Genomic DNA, 14,936 nt, shown 5'->3' on the forward strand with positions numbered 1-14,936 from the left:
TACTGTGTTCTAAAAAAATATGTATCCATTGCACATAACAACAGGACAACAGGAGCTCATTGTTTCAAGCTCAGAGCTGCATTATGCATAGGAAAACTGCCTGTTTTCTTCTAATCCGAGAAATTCTATAACCTTAATTAGTTATGTAGTAGAACATGGTTCAACATTTCACAGTGCCTTATAAGTAAAAATGAATCTTGCAAACGTGAAATTTTAGGCTTTCAAGCATATAATGGACATATTGTATGCTCATTTTACTAGCACCTTCCATTCTCTCCGCTACCATCAAGAAATATCTAATGATCCATAAAGACCGAACTATCTCTTGTTTTTTCACAAATAAGAAATGGAATGATGCAAAAACAGGGAGGCTTCAGAGACAGAGGCAAAACATAGAAGTGATGAATAAACTGAATTTGTTCAGAGAACAGCTTTGAGTCGCATGTAGAATCAGAGGTATTTGGACTTTGCAGTTCATGAAGTTACTATTTTGCATGGCTAGTGAGTAAATCAAGTTATTTTTCCACATGACTTCTTCATTGTTTCAGCATCCTGGGAATGCCCCTTTAACTAGTAGCTTCAGCACTATCCTGCCTTCCTGCCTGTGTTTTTATCACAAATGAGTAACTCTCCACTAGGCCGAGGAATATATGCATGCATACCACTTTTCTGCCTGGAGGGTGACTGATTCTGCTTCCTGTTTGGCTCACTTCCAACTTTCTGTCTTACCATTAGTTAGTGCAAAGACCTGATGCTGGACAGAGGAGTTCCCAGAATTGGAACAAGGTGAATACTTGCGTCAGCCTTCACCCTGTTGGCTGATACACTCAACTGCAATCACATATTTGGACCAGGATGGAAAAAAAAAATCAAAACTGTCCCAAAAGGGAAGATGTCAATAAGAACAAAGTAGCTTTATCCCTGCTCCACTATAAGCAGGCAGTATTTCAACCTAACGGGCAGAAACTTTTCTTTGTACTTACAGAACAAGGGCTGCAAAATTCAGCTGCAGGATATTAGTCTTTTCCTCTCATAATCTTCAACAAGAGAATAAAGAGTACAGGAAAAGATGCAGGTATTTCTACCCAAGCATGTCATGAGTGTTGACCGAGGGTTAAAGGGGAGATGCAGGAGCACAGCACAGTGCCCTGAGGCAATCTATGTCTTATTGATGTGTTCATCACATGTTCATGGAGGCCTTTCTCTCTGTCCTTTTCAGTTAGAGTTGATAGTTGGAGCAAAGCAGATAATAGAGAGCTGATGAGGCAAAAAAATGAGATAGGGCAAAATGGAGAAAATGCAGAAAACCCCAATGTTAGGATACAAACTGGAGTTCTAGAAAGCAGAACAAAAAAATTTAATTCAGGAATAAAAGTTTGATGAGCTTCAGGAGAAAATGTAGGCTGCAGAAGAGCATATTGACAATGTCCTAGTCATCTCTTTTAAGATGAGGTGTTGTCTTTAAGGTAAATGTGAAGAAAGAAAATGCAACAAGGATTAACTACGGAAAGTAAGAAAACTAACGAATGCAGCTTCTAAGCAGGGAATCAGGCAAGAAATGGGTGTGATCGAGATTTACAATAGGAAATGTGTCAGATGTGAATTAAGACCTTGTTTCCAGTACAAATTGTTTAGAAATAGGAGGAATTGTTGCTGTGACCCTGAATTTTCATGGCTTAGATTTGTCATGTGTTGTATTAGTCATTTTTCTCTGGCAAGTAACCATAGTTCTGGCCTGTAGCAGATACCATTAGAAAAGAGTATCTGTTTTGGTTAGTTCTAAGTTAGTTTATTTTACTCAATATAAAATTTCCCTGAACTTTTTTTGTTCTTTTTTTGGCTTATGGACTGCTCATCATAACTACGGCTGATGTATGGAGGGGGGAAAAAAAGAGATACTACCCTGATTTGAGGAAAGACCATTGTGTCTAAGAGAAATAACTCAGAAGAATTCATCATAGTACAGAATTACCTACATATTTCTTCTGAGACTAGTGTCCTGCTGAGTAACATGTTATTTGCATAGTCGATTTGCAGGTTAGACCTGCTCAGACAGTAGCATGTTTGTGCACTTTACATTACCAAAATACTCTCTAAGTTTTGCTGTTCACATGAGTCAGTGTTCACATACTCACTTTACCTTTTTCCTCATCCCTGATCCGTTTCAAGTTTGTATGTACTTTTGCCTGGCTCACATGGTGTGAAGAGCTGTAAAATTCGAAATTGCATACAATTGCTGATTTCATATGCACGCAAACACACAGCGATCTCCATATATTTGTGGGACTGGAGTGCAGCCCCTTATATGATGTTTGCATTAGTTAAACACTGTAAATATTACTTAATTGATATGTATTTAATACTTGCTAAGACAGTTGTTATTAAGGGCATAATTTCTACTGACACCTTTGGGAGTTTTAAGTCCAGGCAAGGGATGAAAGATCAGTCTTTAGCCTGCATTTTCTTGCTTTGTATATGACCAACAGCTGAAACTTTGCAAGGACTTTTGTTTTTAGCTGCAGACATAGATGCATGCACATAGGTCATTTGGTATGGCACATATGGATTAAACCTTGAAAATATTTCCAAGCTGTGTGAAAGTAAGACCAACAGAATTTTTGGTAAGAGATTTGCCTTAATTGGAAAGGCTCAAAATAAATGATCATATGATTAAAAAAAGCAAGGATTGCCTGCTATTTGTTGTAACCCCTATTTCTGTAATGCCCCTGTAGCCAGAGAAGCAGCTGTTCATTGCTGACATTCTCCCTGCCAAGCATTCCAACTCTCTGAGGTAATGGGCTACAAGCATACGGGCCTTTGCTTTAATTCTTTCAGCGTATCCTTCCGCATGGATAGAGCAAGGGGAACGCCTCCAGGAAAAGAAATTAAATGCACACACACAGAGGCACACAGAGACTGGCGATTTGAAAATATTCCCGAGAACACAATCTGCAGGCATGCAGCGCAGCGTCACATGAAAGAGGCTGCCTGAAGAGCTGGCTGGCACAGGTTTATTTTGTTGCAGTATTTTCTTCCACCCCCAGCTCTTTCCTCAGTGGAATGATATCCAGAGCAAGTTTTTTGAGACAGGAAGTGAGGAATGTTTTCACTATGAGTGATCTGAGAGGAAGGTGGGTTAGCCGAGATAGCAGCTGTTTCGGACAAGAGGAATACAGTAAGTCAGTTCCCGAGGAATACAGATGAGACGGCTCCGGGAAAAAGAGTCTTGGAGCGCTGTGAGGTTTCTTCGGCTACACGTATGTGAAAGGAGACAGGGTGTCTTTGGATCGCTGCACAAGGTAAGGGGAAAACAGGAGGCACAGCAAAAAAAAAAAAACCAACCAAAAAAAAAAAGGCAGGTGATCTTCTCTGCCGTGTACTGTAAGACTAAGGAGTTCCAAGCATTTACTTTTTGAAAAGTAAAGGCTGTAGAATTGTGCTTTTGGAGGTGGGGGAGGTTTGAGATATGCACTTATTGTTGCTCTTTCAGTCCAAGAGTCATGTCAAAGATTAACTGGTAAAACAAGGGGCGGGTGGAGTATTCTGATTTTTTTGGCTCCCCAAATATTTCTGAAAGCAATAGATGTATTTTAAGCATTCGAAATAATAGGAACCCTTTTCCACCGTCATATGTTGCAGTTTCACCTTCCTTGCTGTCATTCATGCAGGCTGTTCAAAAATTCTTTGTAAAATAAAATGCTAATTATTGAGAGGGGAGTGGGAAGTGTCAGTAAAGGGGAAAGATACCACAGTACTCAGTAATTGTTCATCAGTCGTGGCCATGTTGCTGAAATTATAATACAACATTTTAGAAACTACCTGTTTGTGTTGAAATATAAATGTACAAAGTTTGGCCAATAAAGACATTTTTAGCTGTTGCATGAAAATTCCAGGCTTGCTAAATAAAGGCTTGTTATTGTAGAGGTCATCAATGGGATTTGTAACTCCTGTCAGTATGTAGTTCCTTTTTGTTAAAGTAGCTTTATAACAACATAGATGTGTCCGAATTCAAAGTAATGCAGAAGGCAAACATGAGAGCGCCTAGCACTGCAGAAAGCACAGCTGTGTTTGCAAGAAGCACACATGGCTAGCAGTAGAAGTTACTGAATGATACCTCAGTGTTACTCATCAAACTTGCCTTTGTTCTGCAGCACTTATTATATGTCAGGAATTTTTTTTAGTTGGCCTTTTGTGGCACGGACTGGAAGTTAGTTACTGAAGTTTTCCTTGTTATAAACGTGTTTCAGAAGAAGTAATGAAGATTATGTCAGACATGTACTGAGTTAAATTGTTTAGCATAAATACATAAATGCTCAGTAAGGCAATAAATGCAAACAACAGCTCACAACCTGAAGAGTGCTCCTGGCACGTTCTGAAAATTCTGCTCTAAACTCCTTTCCTCTGCTTGCATTGCTACCTGTCTGCATAGGGCAATAACTGAAGGGCTGAGATTGCCTCATGTCAGCGTTAGATGGTTTGGAAATGTCACCTGTCAGGTCAGCCTCTGGTTAGCCTTTCTTATTTTTCTTTTTCTTTCTTTCTTTTTTTTTTTTTAATGCCCTTAGAATACTTTTCTAAGGGCCTGAAGGGGGCATAAAAGTTTGGAAGTCTTTCATATTCAGTGGTACTACATAACAACTGAGATTAAAACAGCACTGTGCTTTGACCACAGCTTTCAAAAAGATGAGTAAGTTGGTTTCTCTCGTTGCTGCAACACTGAAGAAAGTGCGTAACTGTGCAAAGAATGTATTGGAAAATGGGCCTCGGGGACGTGAGCTGAGGTCAGTCAGCCAAAAGTTACTCTGCCAGGAATAAACCCAGTGTGAGATTCTGCTGGCAGTGGGCAGGAAAATAAAAGCTTGTCTGTACAGCATTCCCTGCATGCTGCTCCAGGGAGGCAGGATTTGGAGGATCAAAGTGCGGAGCGAGGAATAAAGTGGGGAGTCCCTGTGTATCCCTAAATTTTTCAGGCAAACCTGTTGCTATCAGTTATTTATTCTGCAGCTGCATGCAAAAATAAACAAGCTGGTGTTTGGGTCAGGGGTTTTTTTTGATTCAATTAAGCTTATAGGTGGTATCTGTTGGGGATGGAGATTGTGTAGGATGGTAGAACTGCTTCCAGATTATTAGAAATGTGGTCACGAAATATGCTTATTGTCATTCTTTGGACTAGGGTTGCAAAGATGTTGAGGAAAAATCCAATGCTGCCTCCTCCTCCTCCCCGTGAGGCCTTTGGCACCTTTCTGCCTTCCTTCCCGCTGTGCCGGGCTGCTTGCGAGGGACTAGGGAGTGGGATAGGAGGCTTTCAGCCGCATTTGGGGCTGTGTCGAGTAACACATAGTTTCTAGGTATGTATACAAATGTAAAAGTATAGCTACACCTTGGAGTTTAAACACAGGTGCGCTAGGAAGACCAGTCCGTTTCCCCCACCCCAAAGAAACGCATATGCTCACGTTATTCCTGTCTAAGTCAAAAAGTCTTCAGAAATTAAATTATACCTTTTAAAATGTGTTACTAATACGTACCAGCCTGAAAAAAACCCATGTAGGCCGTTGTTTTCCCTTGCAGGCGGTGCGGCGCTGCCACTAGGGGTCCCCGGGCAGAGCTCCCACCGTGCGGGGAACCAGCGCAGCGGGCGGCGGGCAGGGCCGGGTCTGGGTGGCGGCCGCCAGGCGCAGGGCGCTCGCAGCGGTGCGCGGTGGCCGCGCCCCCCCGGTAGCGCCGCGGGGGGACGGTCCCGGTCCCGGTCTCGGTCGCAGGGGCGCATCGCCCCCGCCCCGCGGCGCAGCCCCCCGGCGGTGGCTGTCTCTGCAGGGTGGGCTGTAGCCGCAGCGCCTGCCCTCTCTCAGCGCACGGGCCTGTGAGACCCGCCCCGCCCCCCCCCCCCGCCGTATATTAGCGAATGTTTTTATTTCGCATGTGCTATTGCAGACCAGCGCTAGTAAGAGCAACTAATTTTGCGGGAAGAAGGTGCTTGACAGAGGAGAAAGGCGAAGCCTGTTGTGTTACGGGGCTGACAGGAGAGGAGGCGTGAAGGTGTTTACAAAAGGTGGGGAAACGGGTGGCTGCCTTTCGACTAGGAGTAAGTGTGTTTTTCAAGGAAAAATAAGAAAACGAATGGTGTTCAGAATTCACATGCTCTCTCGGCAAGGCAAAGCGTGACCTGAAACATCACACAGCACTTTAGCATAAGAACGAACGGTACAGCTAGCTGTAAATCAGGGAAAATTAGAGGAGTTGGATTTTAATTGTCTGGTAGGAAATGGCTAAGGTGTGAGCATTAACGCCTCTCTTCCTGGTTTTTTTTTTTCTTTTTTTTTTTTTTTTGGGGGGGGGGGGGGCCTTAATCGTTTTTGAGACTGGGTTTTGTGTTTAATCCAGCAGATAGCAGCTGAGGCTGCATGCTGCTCTGAAAAACAAGCCAGGTTGCTGGATTTGCTCTGAAAGAAAATGGGTTTTTTCAGTGTTAGAAATAGCTTAGGCAACTCAGACTTTGTAGATGTATTTATTCAAGTATTGATTCAATTTAGAAATACTTATTTTAAGGCGTTGCAGCCACATTTGATTAAGACTCATTATTAACTAGCCAGTTTAAAAAAAATACCAACTTGCCAAAGACTGGTGTCACCTGTGGAAAAACCAGAAACCCTGGTGCTTATTTTGTTATTTGAATGCGTAACAGCTCTGCATTTTGGAAAGTATGCTCATTATTTAGATTTAGAGAAACTACATGTGTTATATTTCCCATGATGCTATTCTCCTTTCAGTGAAAGTATTTCTCATTCTTGTATCCATTCTCTTTCTCTCCTGCTCCTTACTAGGATTCCAGTGAATGCCCCTTCTACTTGTCTCTTGGTGGAAAGCTTGCTTGTATTTAATGGATTCTGCTGCTGGTTGATCTCTGGAGACGTTACAGCACCTTACCTTTTGAGAGGAGATAGCTGCTTGTCCCTTCTCAAGGTCTCAGTGGTCATAGCTTTTTATCAGTAACCATCTGTGGAGGAAAAAGAAGATGCCGCTACCTTTTGGGCTGAAATTGAAACGAACTCGACGTTACACAGTATCCAGCAAGAGTTGCTTGGTGGCTCGTATCCAGCTGCTAAACAATGAATTTGTTGAGTTCACCCTGTCAGTGGAAAGCACGGGCCAGGAAAGTCTGGAAGCAGTGGCTCAGAGGCTTGAATTGCGGGAGGTAAGCGATAACTGTCGAGCAACGGTGTGATTTTTGTATCTGGTGCTAGATGACCTGTGTGGTGAATCCTTACCACTTGGGGCAATCAGTTTATTTTCTGGAGCAGCTATCCTGTGTTCCTCTTTTTTTCTTCATCTTCTGGTCTTGATGGAGACCTGGGCTACTCCAAAACAATTGCAAAACTTATGTTACAAAGCTAGGGAATGCCCAAGGGGAAGACATGTGAGAAGTGGCAGGGAATAGAAGATTAGAATGATAAACAAAGCAACTGGTTTTTAAACCTGAAAATGCTGAAAGTGCTGTTTCAAAAGACCCACAAAGCAACAACAAAAAATATTTCTGCCTAAGCAACTTGGTTAAGAATTACTGCAAGGCTTGAGGCAACTTTTAGCTAAGAATATGAAAGTGTTATTTGCATGCATGTTGTTTTTTTCTGATGGATTAGTGCTGTGAAAAGAACCTAAAGCACAAAACATGGTAGGTGTTCCAGTGACCAATTATTTGTATTGCTTGTTCAAATACCACAAACATGTTTGCAGACACTGTCTTGCAGCAAGCCTGTAGTCATTTAGAGGGAGTGCTGGCCTCATGAGGCAATACGGTTTGCACTAGTTAAATCTGTATATATCTGTGTAACCTGCCTTTTTCCAAAAAAAATTCCTTACTTGATATATTGAAGGATCTTTTTGCAACTGAAATTTTCTCTTCCCTCACACATTTAGTGATTATTCATACATCTCCTGTAGTGAGTTAATTACTTCTGAAATGCTGAGCCACAAAATGTTGTTTATAGAAATCAACAGTATTACTAACATAGGAACCAATGTAATTGTTACACAATTGTGTTGAACACAGGTGGATTTGGTTGCAGTAGCTGAATGCTCTCAATCCTGGGTAAACTGACATTTCCCACTACAGACTCAACAGGTTTAGTTCATTTTGTAGTCGTTGAACTGTGACAGCAGGTGCACTTTTGGGGGGCAGGAGAGAGAAAACCTGTAATGAAAGTTTAGTGTTGCTAACACTGTTCTGAAAAACATGCTCTGTTATGTGGTCTGCCATATAATGGTGTTTTGAATATGGGATTTAAATACAGGATGAAAACCCTAGACTTAGGTAACCAAAATAAGAGTAATCATGAAAATAATTGTTGTCTAATAACTATGATTTTTTGAAATGTTATATTTCCATTGTGAAGCAATGGCAACTGCTTATAGCTTTGCTTAAATCTTGAGCAACTAAATATTAGACTCAATCCTGCAAACGTGTATTGCTGCACATGGCATGCATTACTGCAGGATTTCTTAATAGGAAATGCTATATGTTGTCAGTTGTTTTCAGATTATTTTTTTTTTGTTTGGAGAATAATAAATAAATTAAATACATGTGAATCCATTAATCTCTAAGTGTTTACTGTGGTTGTTTTCAATCCTGATATGCATTCTTGTAGATTCTCCAAATGTTTTTTAGTATACAGTTATTTTAGAAAAATGCAATTATGTGCAACAGTATGACTTGTTTTTTACTTGCTCCTTTAGCAAAGGGAGAATCTAACTACTCTTATAGCTTTAGTGTTTACTTAAAACACACCAGATATCATATATTTGAAATTCAGTTACTGTCATGTGAATGGATTTTGTCCGTTTTATCTATCCACTTTCAGATGTCACTGCTAAATCAACAGAAAGTAAAGAATTTTAAATATATTTGGTCTGCAAAATGCAGAGGCTTTGTCTTCCTGAATGATGACTGCTAGCTTTTATTGAACTAGTCACAGAGTGTTGGAGATGCAGGTTTTTTTCAGCTGTTCTTCATTATCTCTTTCTTGGGAGCTACTCCTAAAAATCTGTTTTAAAAAGAAAAAGAGAAATATGGCAATTTCCTCAATTAAGAGTCATATATCAGACTAAGGGAGTTGACAGTACACTATTGAACTCAGAGCAGATTCTTTCAGTCATGCATTCTTGCGTGGATTATTTTGGCAGGAAAATGTGTGGCAATAAAAGGGAATGGAAAACAGGGATATAAATTACTTTCCAGAGCTTGCATTCAAAAAATGTTGTTATGCCTTTAAATAGCCAATTTGCCAAGCAGATACTGGATCATTCCTGACTGCTTGCTTAGTAGAAAGTTCTCAGAAAGAAAAATTTGCTCAGCACTTTGCCTAAATCTGCAAAAAGAACATTAGTTCTTGATACTGTAAAACACTATCTATAAGGTATTGCTTATTGTTAATATACTAAGCACCCTTAAAGCATGAGTGTGAATACAAAATGTTAAACGTGAAAGTACGATTGTTTATTTGAATACTGAGACTTAATAATGCAGTTACAAAAAATGAGGCATCAATTTTGCATTACTGGGATATGGGCACTACACAGTTATGACATGCAGTTCTCATGCACCTTCAAAACAGTTTCTTGCAGGAGGTATCAGGGCAATAGGTCTACCTTTTTATACATTGAATGGTAAAATCTGTAAATATTCCTTTCTCTCCAGTGTAGTCTGCAATTACTGATTTTGGACAGTGAGTTGAATGGCTTATTTTGAATGCTGTGCTGTCTTTTAAGATATTTGTTTTAACAGATCTTTATGGAAGTCAGTAATCTTCAAGTAATGGTTTTGCGTGGCTAAACACTGGTTTTCTTTTGATCTTTCAATTGGAACTTCTCAGTTTCCAAGTTGTATACTAGTATGGACACATAATTAGAGTTTAGGAAGTCTAAAGTATGTTGGTAATTTTATTTTTTTACTGAATGTTAGACTTTACAGAAAAGTGAAATGAATGCATTAAATTAAGAACAACATCTTCTAGTATTCCCAGAATGTGACTCATCAGCAATGGGTATATAATCCAGCTCTCTTAAACGGAGAAACTGGGGAAAGAAGCCAAAGGGAACAGGGAACATAAGTTACTTACCCTTTGTAATCCAGCCTGATTTTATCCCATGAGAGTACTATAAGCAAACTCAATTTATGCAGAAAACTGTTCTGGAATTACAAGTTTTGAAAAACTGCTCAGAGCTCTGATTGTTAGCCACCTTAAAAAGTATGTGCAACACTGCTCATCTTGCATCTGGGGCATGAGTATACAAATTAAATACTTGAAAACACAGAATTTTTTTAAAAAAGTTAATCCAGCTAGATATCTATAGGATGTTTGGCAGGAGAAGTTACAACCGATTTACCTCTCTTGCTGGCTCTTCTTTTATTTCTGTTTTCTAGTAACATTTCTAAACCAGAAAGAAGGGGCAAATTCTGTTACTGTGTACAAGCAGAGTCTGACATAACTTCAGATATGTGGTAGAAATTTGGGCCCGAGTACAGCAACTAATGGTAGGGAACTTCACTGGACCGTGTGTGGTGTGCGTATGCAAGTTCCTGTGTTTGTTTTGGACATGAATAGGAAAGAAGAAATCAAGGTTATCAGAGTCCTGAATAACTTCAGTGTTCTGAAACAGTGCTTCAGATATGCTTGAACTATGCTGTAAAACTTTGCTCTGAATTCTGAAATATCAGCTTTTGGAGAAAACGCAAAAAAAAAAACCCCAACCTTCAATTCAGTGCAGTGGTTTCTTTAATGTGTGTTTTGCATACTTAAAGAGTGTTTTTAAAAGAAGACCAAGTTCAACCATAAATACTCTTACATGTATATGCATTGGTAAACATATTGACTGGCAAATAAAAGTGGGGCCAAGTCACGACAGGTGTCACTAACATGATTATGTTTATACCTTGTATCAAAGTCTGACAAAACTTCAGCTAATGCTTAGAGAAATAAGAGGAGAGGCAGTACTCAAGGTTGAATTGTTGTGGTTGCCTCTCTGAACCAAATTTTCCTTATAATTAGGAAAGAAGAAATTGTCATGGAGTAACACATACAAAAATGCAGACCTTCAGTGTTATCTAGTAAATTAACTAGTAATCTAGTTAATTTAAAAGACACTACTTTATTGAAAACTAAACTACTCCATCTAAACCATATATTAATTACAAGCATGCTGTAATTGTAAATTAGGAACAAAGATCAATTGAAGGACAGAGCAGTCAGCCAAAAATCAGTAATTGCCTCAGTGTTGTTATTGTAGTTTTCCTTTTTCTGAAGGAAAAAAGCTGTACATTCAGGTATAGGATTTACACTCAGTCTTACTATGCTGAGCAGCACAAAATTAACGTTTTTCCATGAAGGCAACAGTGGCTATTAGGAACTGTTGCCCCTTATTTCTTCAGCTTTTTTATAAAGTTTGGTCAGAATTTGAATATACCACTTAATTGTATTTTTTCACTGTCATGATGTCTGTGAATTGCTTACAGTTTTATACTAATTTTCATAGTATAAATTTTCTTCACTTCTGAAGCAAAGACATTAGTTCATTGTTTAGTCTTTTTAGACTACTTTGAAATTTTGCTTTTCCTGTTTTAAAGCAATTGGGATTTAAGTCCCTGATGAATGGGACCATGATACTCCTTTAACATCAGTGCTGTGTAAGGTGGGAATCAAAAGCAGATATGCGAGTCCATGGTTCTTGGACCACTGGACAGTGGTGGGAAAAAGTAACACGATAAAAAAAAGGGCACTTTTCTACATTTTTTGGTCAAGTTGATAACTGAACTGTTTCTGCAAGAGGCTAAAATATGTTTTGGATGTAATGTCTTCTATGCACTGTGAAGGTATTGGTCTTTAGCTGGTAAATTAGCTATTTACCTTTGTCTAATGCAGTGATGAGTAGAATCTGCCTCACTTGTCAGAAGACTGTTTATTCAAGATATTTGAAGGGTGTAAACCACAGTGTATTGTGATTTGTGCAATGTTTTCGTTTGAACAAATCAGAATATGTTAGATTACCTTGCAAAGTATTGATTTCTGTTTATTTCTTATCCCTGCTGTTTTGCTTTGAGCTATAGATGGCCATTGCTTTGTTTAAATAGCATTTGTGAAACCTGTATTGGAGTAGTTAGGAGAAAATAATTGTGTGTGTGTGTTGGAAAAAAGGTTTCCATTATGAAAGAACTGAGACTCAAGACTGACTTTTCTCTGCATTCATATAGCTACCCTACTAAATGCTCCCTCCTGCAGCAACAGTTGAAGAAATTTCAGTACTAGAACAGTGAAAACAATGTAAATCAAAATACCCTGAAGTGAGTAGCTTCAAGATGGGGAAAAGGGTGGGATTTTTATGAGGCTAGCCCGCAGCCCCTCTTTTTCTGCAAGAAGAATTGGTCATGGTAGTAAGCAGAGGAGTGCGGCTCTCCGCTCAGTGGCTGGTACGTGGCAAGACTGCCATGTATTTTTTTCTCCACCATTTCCAGGAAGTCTTGGATCTTGTGCACTGGCCAGTCCAGGCTGCTCCAAATCCTTTCTCCCCTAGAGGTTGGGAAGATCTCTGGAGGAGGTTGTCTGCTGTGGTAAGAGTTGAGTTTCTGGAGGATTTTCAAGACCTCTTGTCTCCTTCCATAGTTCTGAATGCTGGGAGTAGGGTAAAGCTTGCACTTGGTACCTGACAGTCATGCATAGTACAAGATTATTGACGCAGTTCTCCTGCATGCAGTTTATTTAAACTGTGATGTCCTGATGGCAGGAGCCGTTTTATATCCAAGCATATAATAAAGCTAGACGCAGTGGAGCCCTTGGGCTAACCAGGATTTTGTAAAGTCCAACTGCAGTGATTATCCTTCAATAATGAGAAGGGGTTTTCAGCATTCTGTTCAGGAAAGTCTTATGGGTTGTTTATTTGTTTGTACCAGTGTAAAAAAGAAAAAAGCCTGAAAATGCATGTTGATTGCATTCTTCTGTAAACTTGTTATTGTTTCCTTTTTTTTAATTTCTTGCCTCACGTCTTAGGATGGTGATTCCTCAGGTCACTGTACCCTTAAGGCAGGTAGCAGATTGCATTAATTAGAAGGCGCTGTATCAACAATTAGAAAACAGTTCTCTTTTCCAGTCTATTTGTAACCTGTGGGATAATCTGTAAGATTTATAATGTAAGATATGGAAATTAGCTGGGAAATACATAATTAAGTACATAGGTTCGAAGTAAACTTGTAACACTGCTATGCCTCAGGGAAATGTGTGGTAAAGTCTATTTGTCCTCTCTGCTACCATCCACAAAAAGTGGCTGGTTTTTTTCCTTTAGTCTGAGGTTTTACAGAGAAATTATTTTCCTCCTTCTTCTTCTTCTTTTTTTTTTTAAGAGGACAGTAATGGTGTTGTCTCAAAATCCTAGGGAACATAACTTCATATTATGTTGCCAAAAAATGGAAGGAATAGTTGAGTTTGGGAATCATAATAGGTGTTGTTAAATTCAAGTGAGAAGATTACACATATTTGATATCTGGTATACATTTGTCTTTTTTATTTATTTCCTAGATAGTGTAAACGGTGACTAAAATAGATAACTGGTATATACAAATGCTGTTTAGATTAGAGCCAAAGTGGAATTGTATTTGGGATGAGGCTGATGCATATTAAGGAAAATAAAATGAAACGCAGCGCTTAGTTGTAGCTAACTCGTATCAGGCAGTCGGTACAGGGAAGAAGGACTATCATTTTACTGATTCCATTTCAAATTATAAAACAGATGAGGAACAGCAAAATATGCTTAATAGATGTGGAAACTGATGAGAATTTTAAGACTTAGGGCTCAGTTTTTAATGCTTTGTAAAAGATAACACTTTTTTTTTTTTAAGGTGTTAGGTAATTTACATCCCAGAATTTCTCAGTAAGCTGTTTGTCAGCACCAATTCCATAATGACATACAATCATGTAATAGCTTGAGCTGGAAGGGACCTCTGAGGGCTGCATGATCCCACCCTCTGCTCAGGAAGGCCAGCTTGGATCGGGTGGCTCAGGCATTGCCTGGGTGAATTTGGGTGCCTCCAGGGACAGAGATTTCACGCCTTTTTGGGCTACCTGTTGCAGTGTTTGGCTAGTCGTGTTGTGAAATATTTTTCCTGATCTAATTGGAATTTCCCACATTGCAGCTTGTGCCAAGTGCTTCTCATACTTGCAGTGAGCACCTCCAAGAAGGGTTTGGCTCTGTCTTCTCTATGTCCTGCTCTTGGGCAATTGAAGTCCGCAGTAAGATTTTACTTTAGACTTTTCTTAAGACTGATCAGCCCCGCTTCTCTGACTCTTATCATACATCGTGCCAAAAGATATAATATAGTCACCAACAGTATGTAGTTTTGTGGCACTCATACCTGAAGAAGTCCTCTGTTTAGCTTAGGAAGTCTGGTTGACTTCATAGGTGAAGTCACTCCACTCCCACCAACTTGTCAGCTGTAATACTGCCTTGGGCTTTTGGTACTTTTGTGTTCTTGATAACTCTTAAACTTTTATGCAGAAATGCTTACTATTCCTGTCCGTAGTGACAGAAGCAGCCTGGTAGAAAATAACTGTACAGAAAGTATAGGTTCTTTTTATTTCTATTTGATTTTCTTCAGTGGGGTTGAGTCATGAATAAGTCACATAAATAAATTAACCTCAAAGTAGTGTTAGTCTTAGCAGCTTAACATATTTTAAGAATTATGTCATGGCATTCTTTTTAGCATTGGATGTTGTCCTGAACTGCTAATAATAAAATGTTTTAGCAATGAATAAAAATGGATTCTATTTTAATCAGTGCGAATATTCCAGGGTGCATAAGCTCCTCTAAAAACTCACAGGATCAAATTCTGCCCTTGAAGTCAAGTGAAAGGTTTGCGTACAAGTCAGAAGACAGGCTTGGGTCCATAGTATTTAGCT

General features: G+C 39.4%; 1 protein-coding gene across 2 annotated transcripts in view; it reads left to right on the forward strand.

Moving 5' to 3' along the window:
• The first annotated feature begins 2,740 nt into the window (after positions 1–2,740).
• Positions 2,741–14,936, forward strand: part of PTPN21 (protein tyrosine phosphatase non-receptor type 21) — a 47,701-nt gene continuing 35,505 nt past the window's right edge. The window contains exons 1-2 of one of the 2 annotated variants that reach the window (XM_037394201.1): positions 2,741–3,299; positions 6,822–7,192. In XM_037394201.1, coding sequence (XP_037250098.1) covers positions 7,013–7,192 — 180 coding nt within the window. In that variant the 5' untranslated portion in view covers positions 2,741–3,299; positions 6,822–7,012. Of the gene's footprint in view, positions 3,300–5,930; positions 6,050–6,821; positions 7,193–14,936 lie in introns of those variants that run through there. The other variant, XM_037394202.1, reaches the window with a different exon arrangement.

The sequence above is a fragment of the Falco rusticolus genome, chromosome 7 (assembly GCF_015220075.1).
Source record: "Falco rusticolus isolate bFalRus1 chromosome 7, bFalRus1.pri, whole genome shotgun sequence".
In the NCBI taxonomy this organism is placed as follows: domain Eukaryota; kingdom Metazoa; phylum Chordata; class Aves; order Falconiformes; family Falconidae; genus Falco; species Falco rusticolus.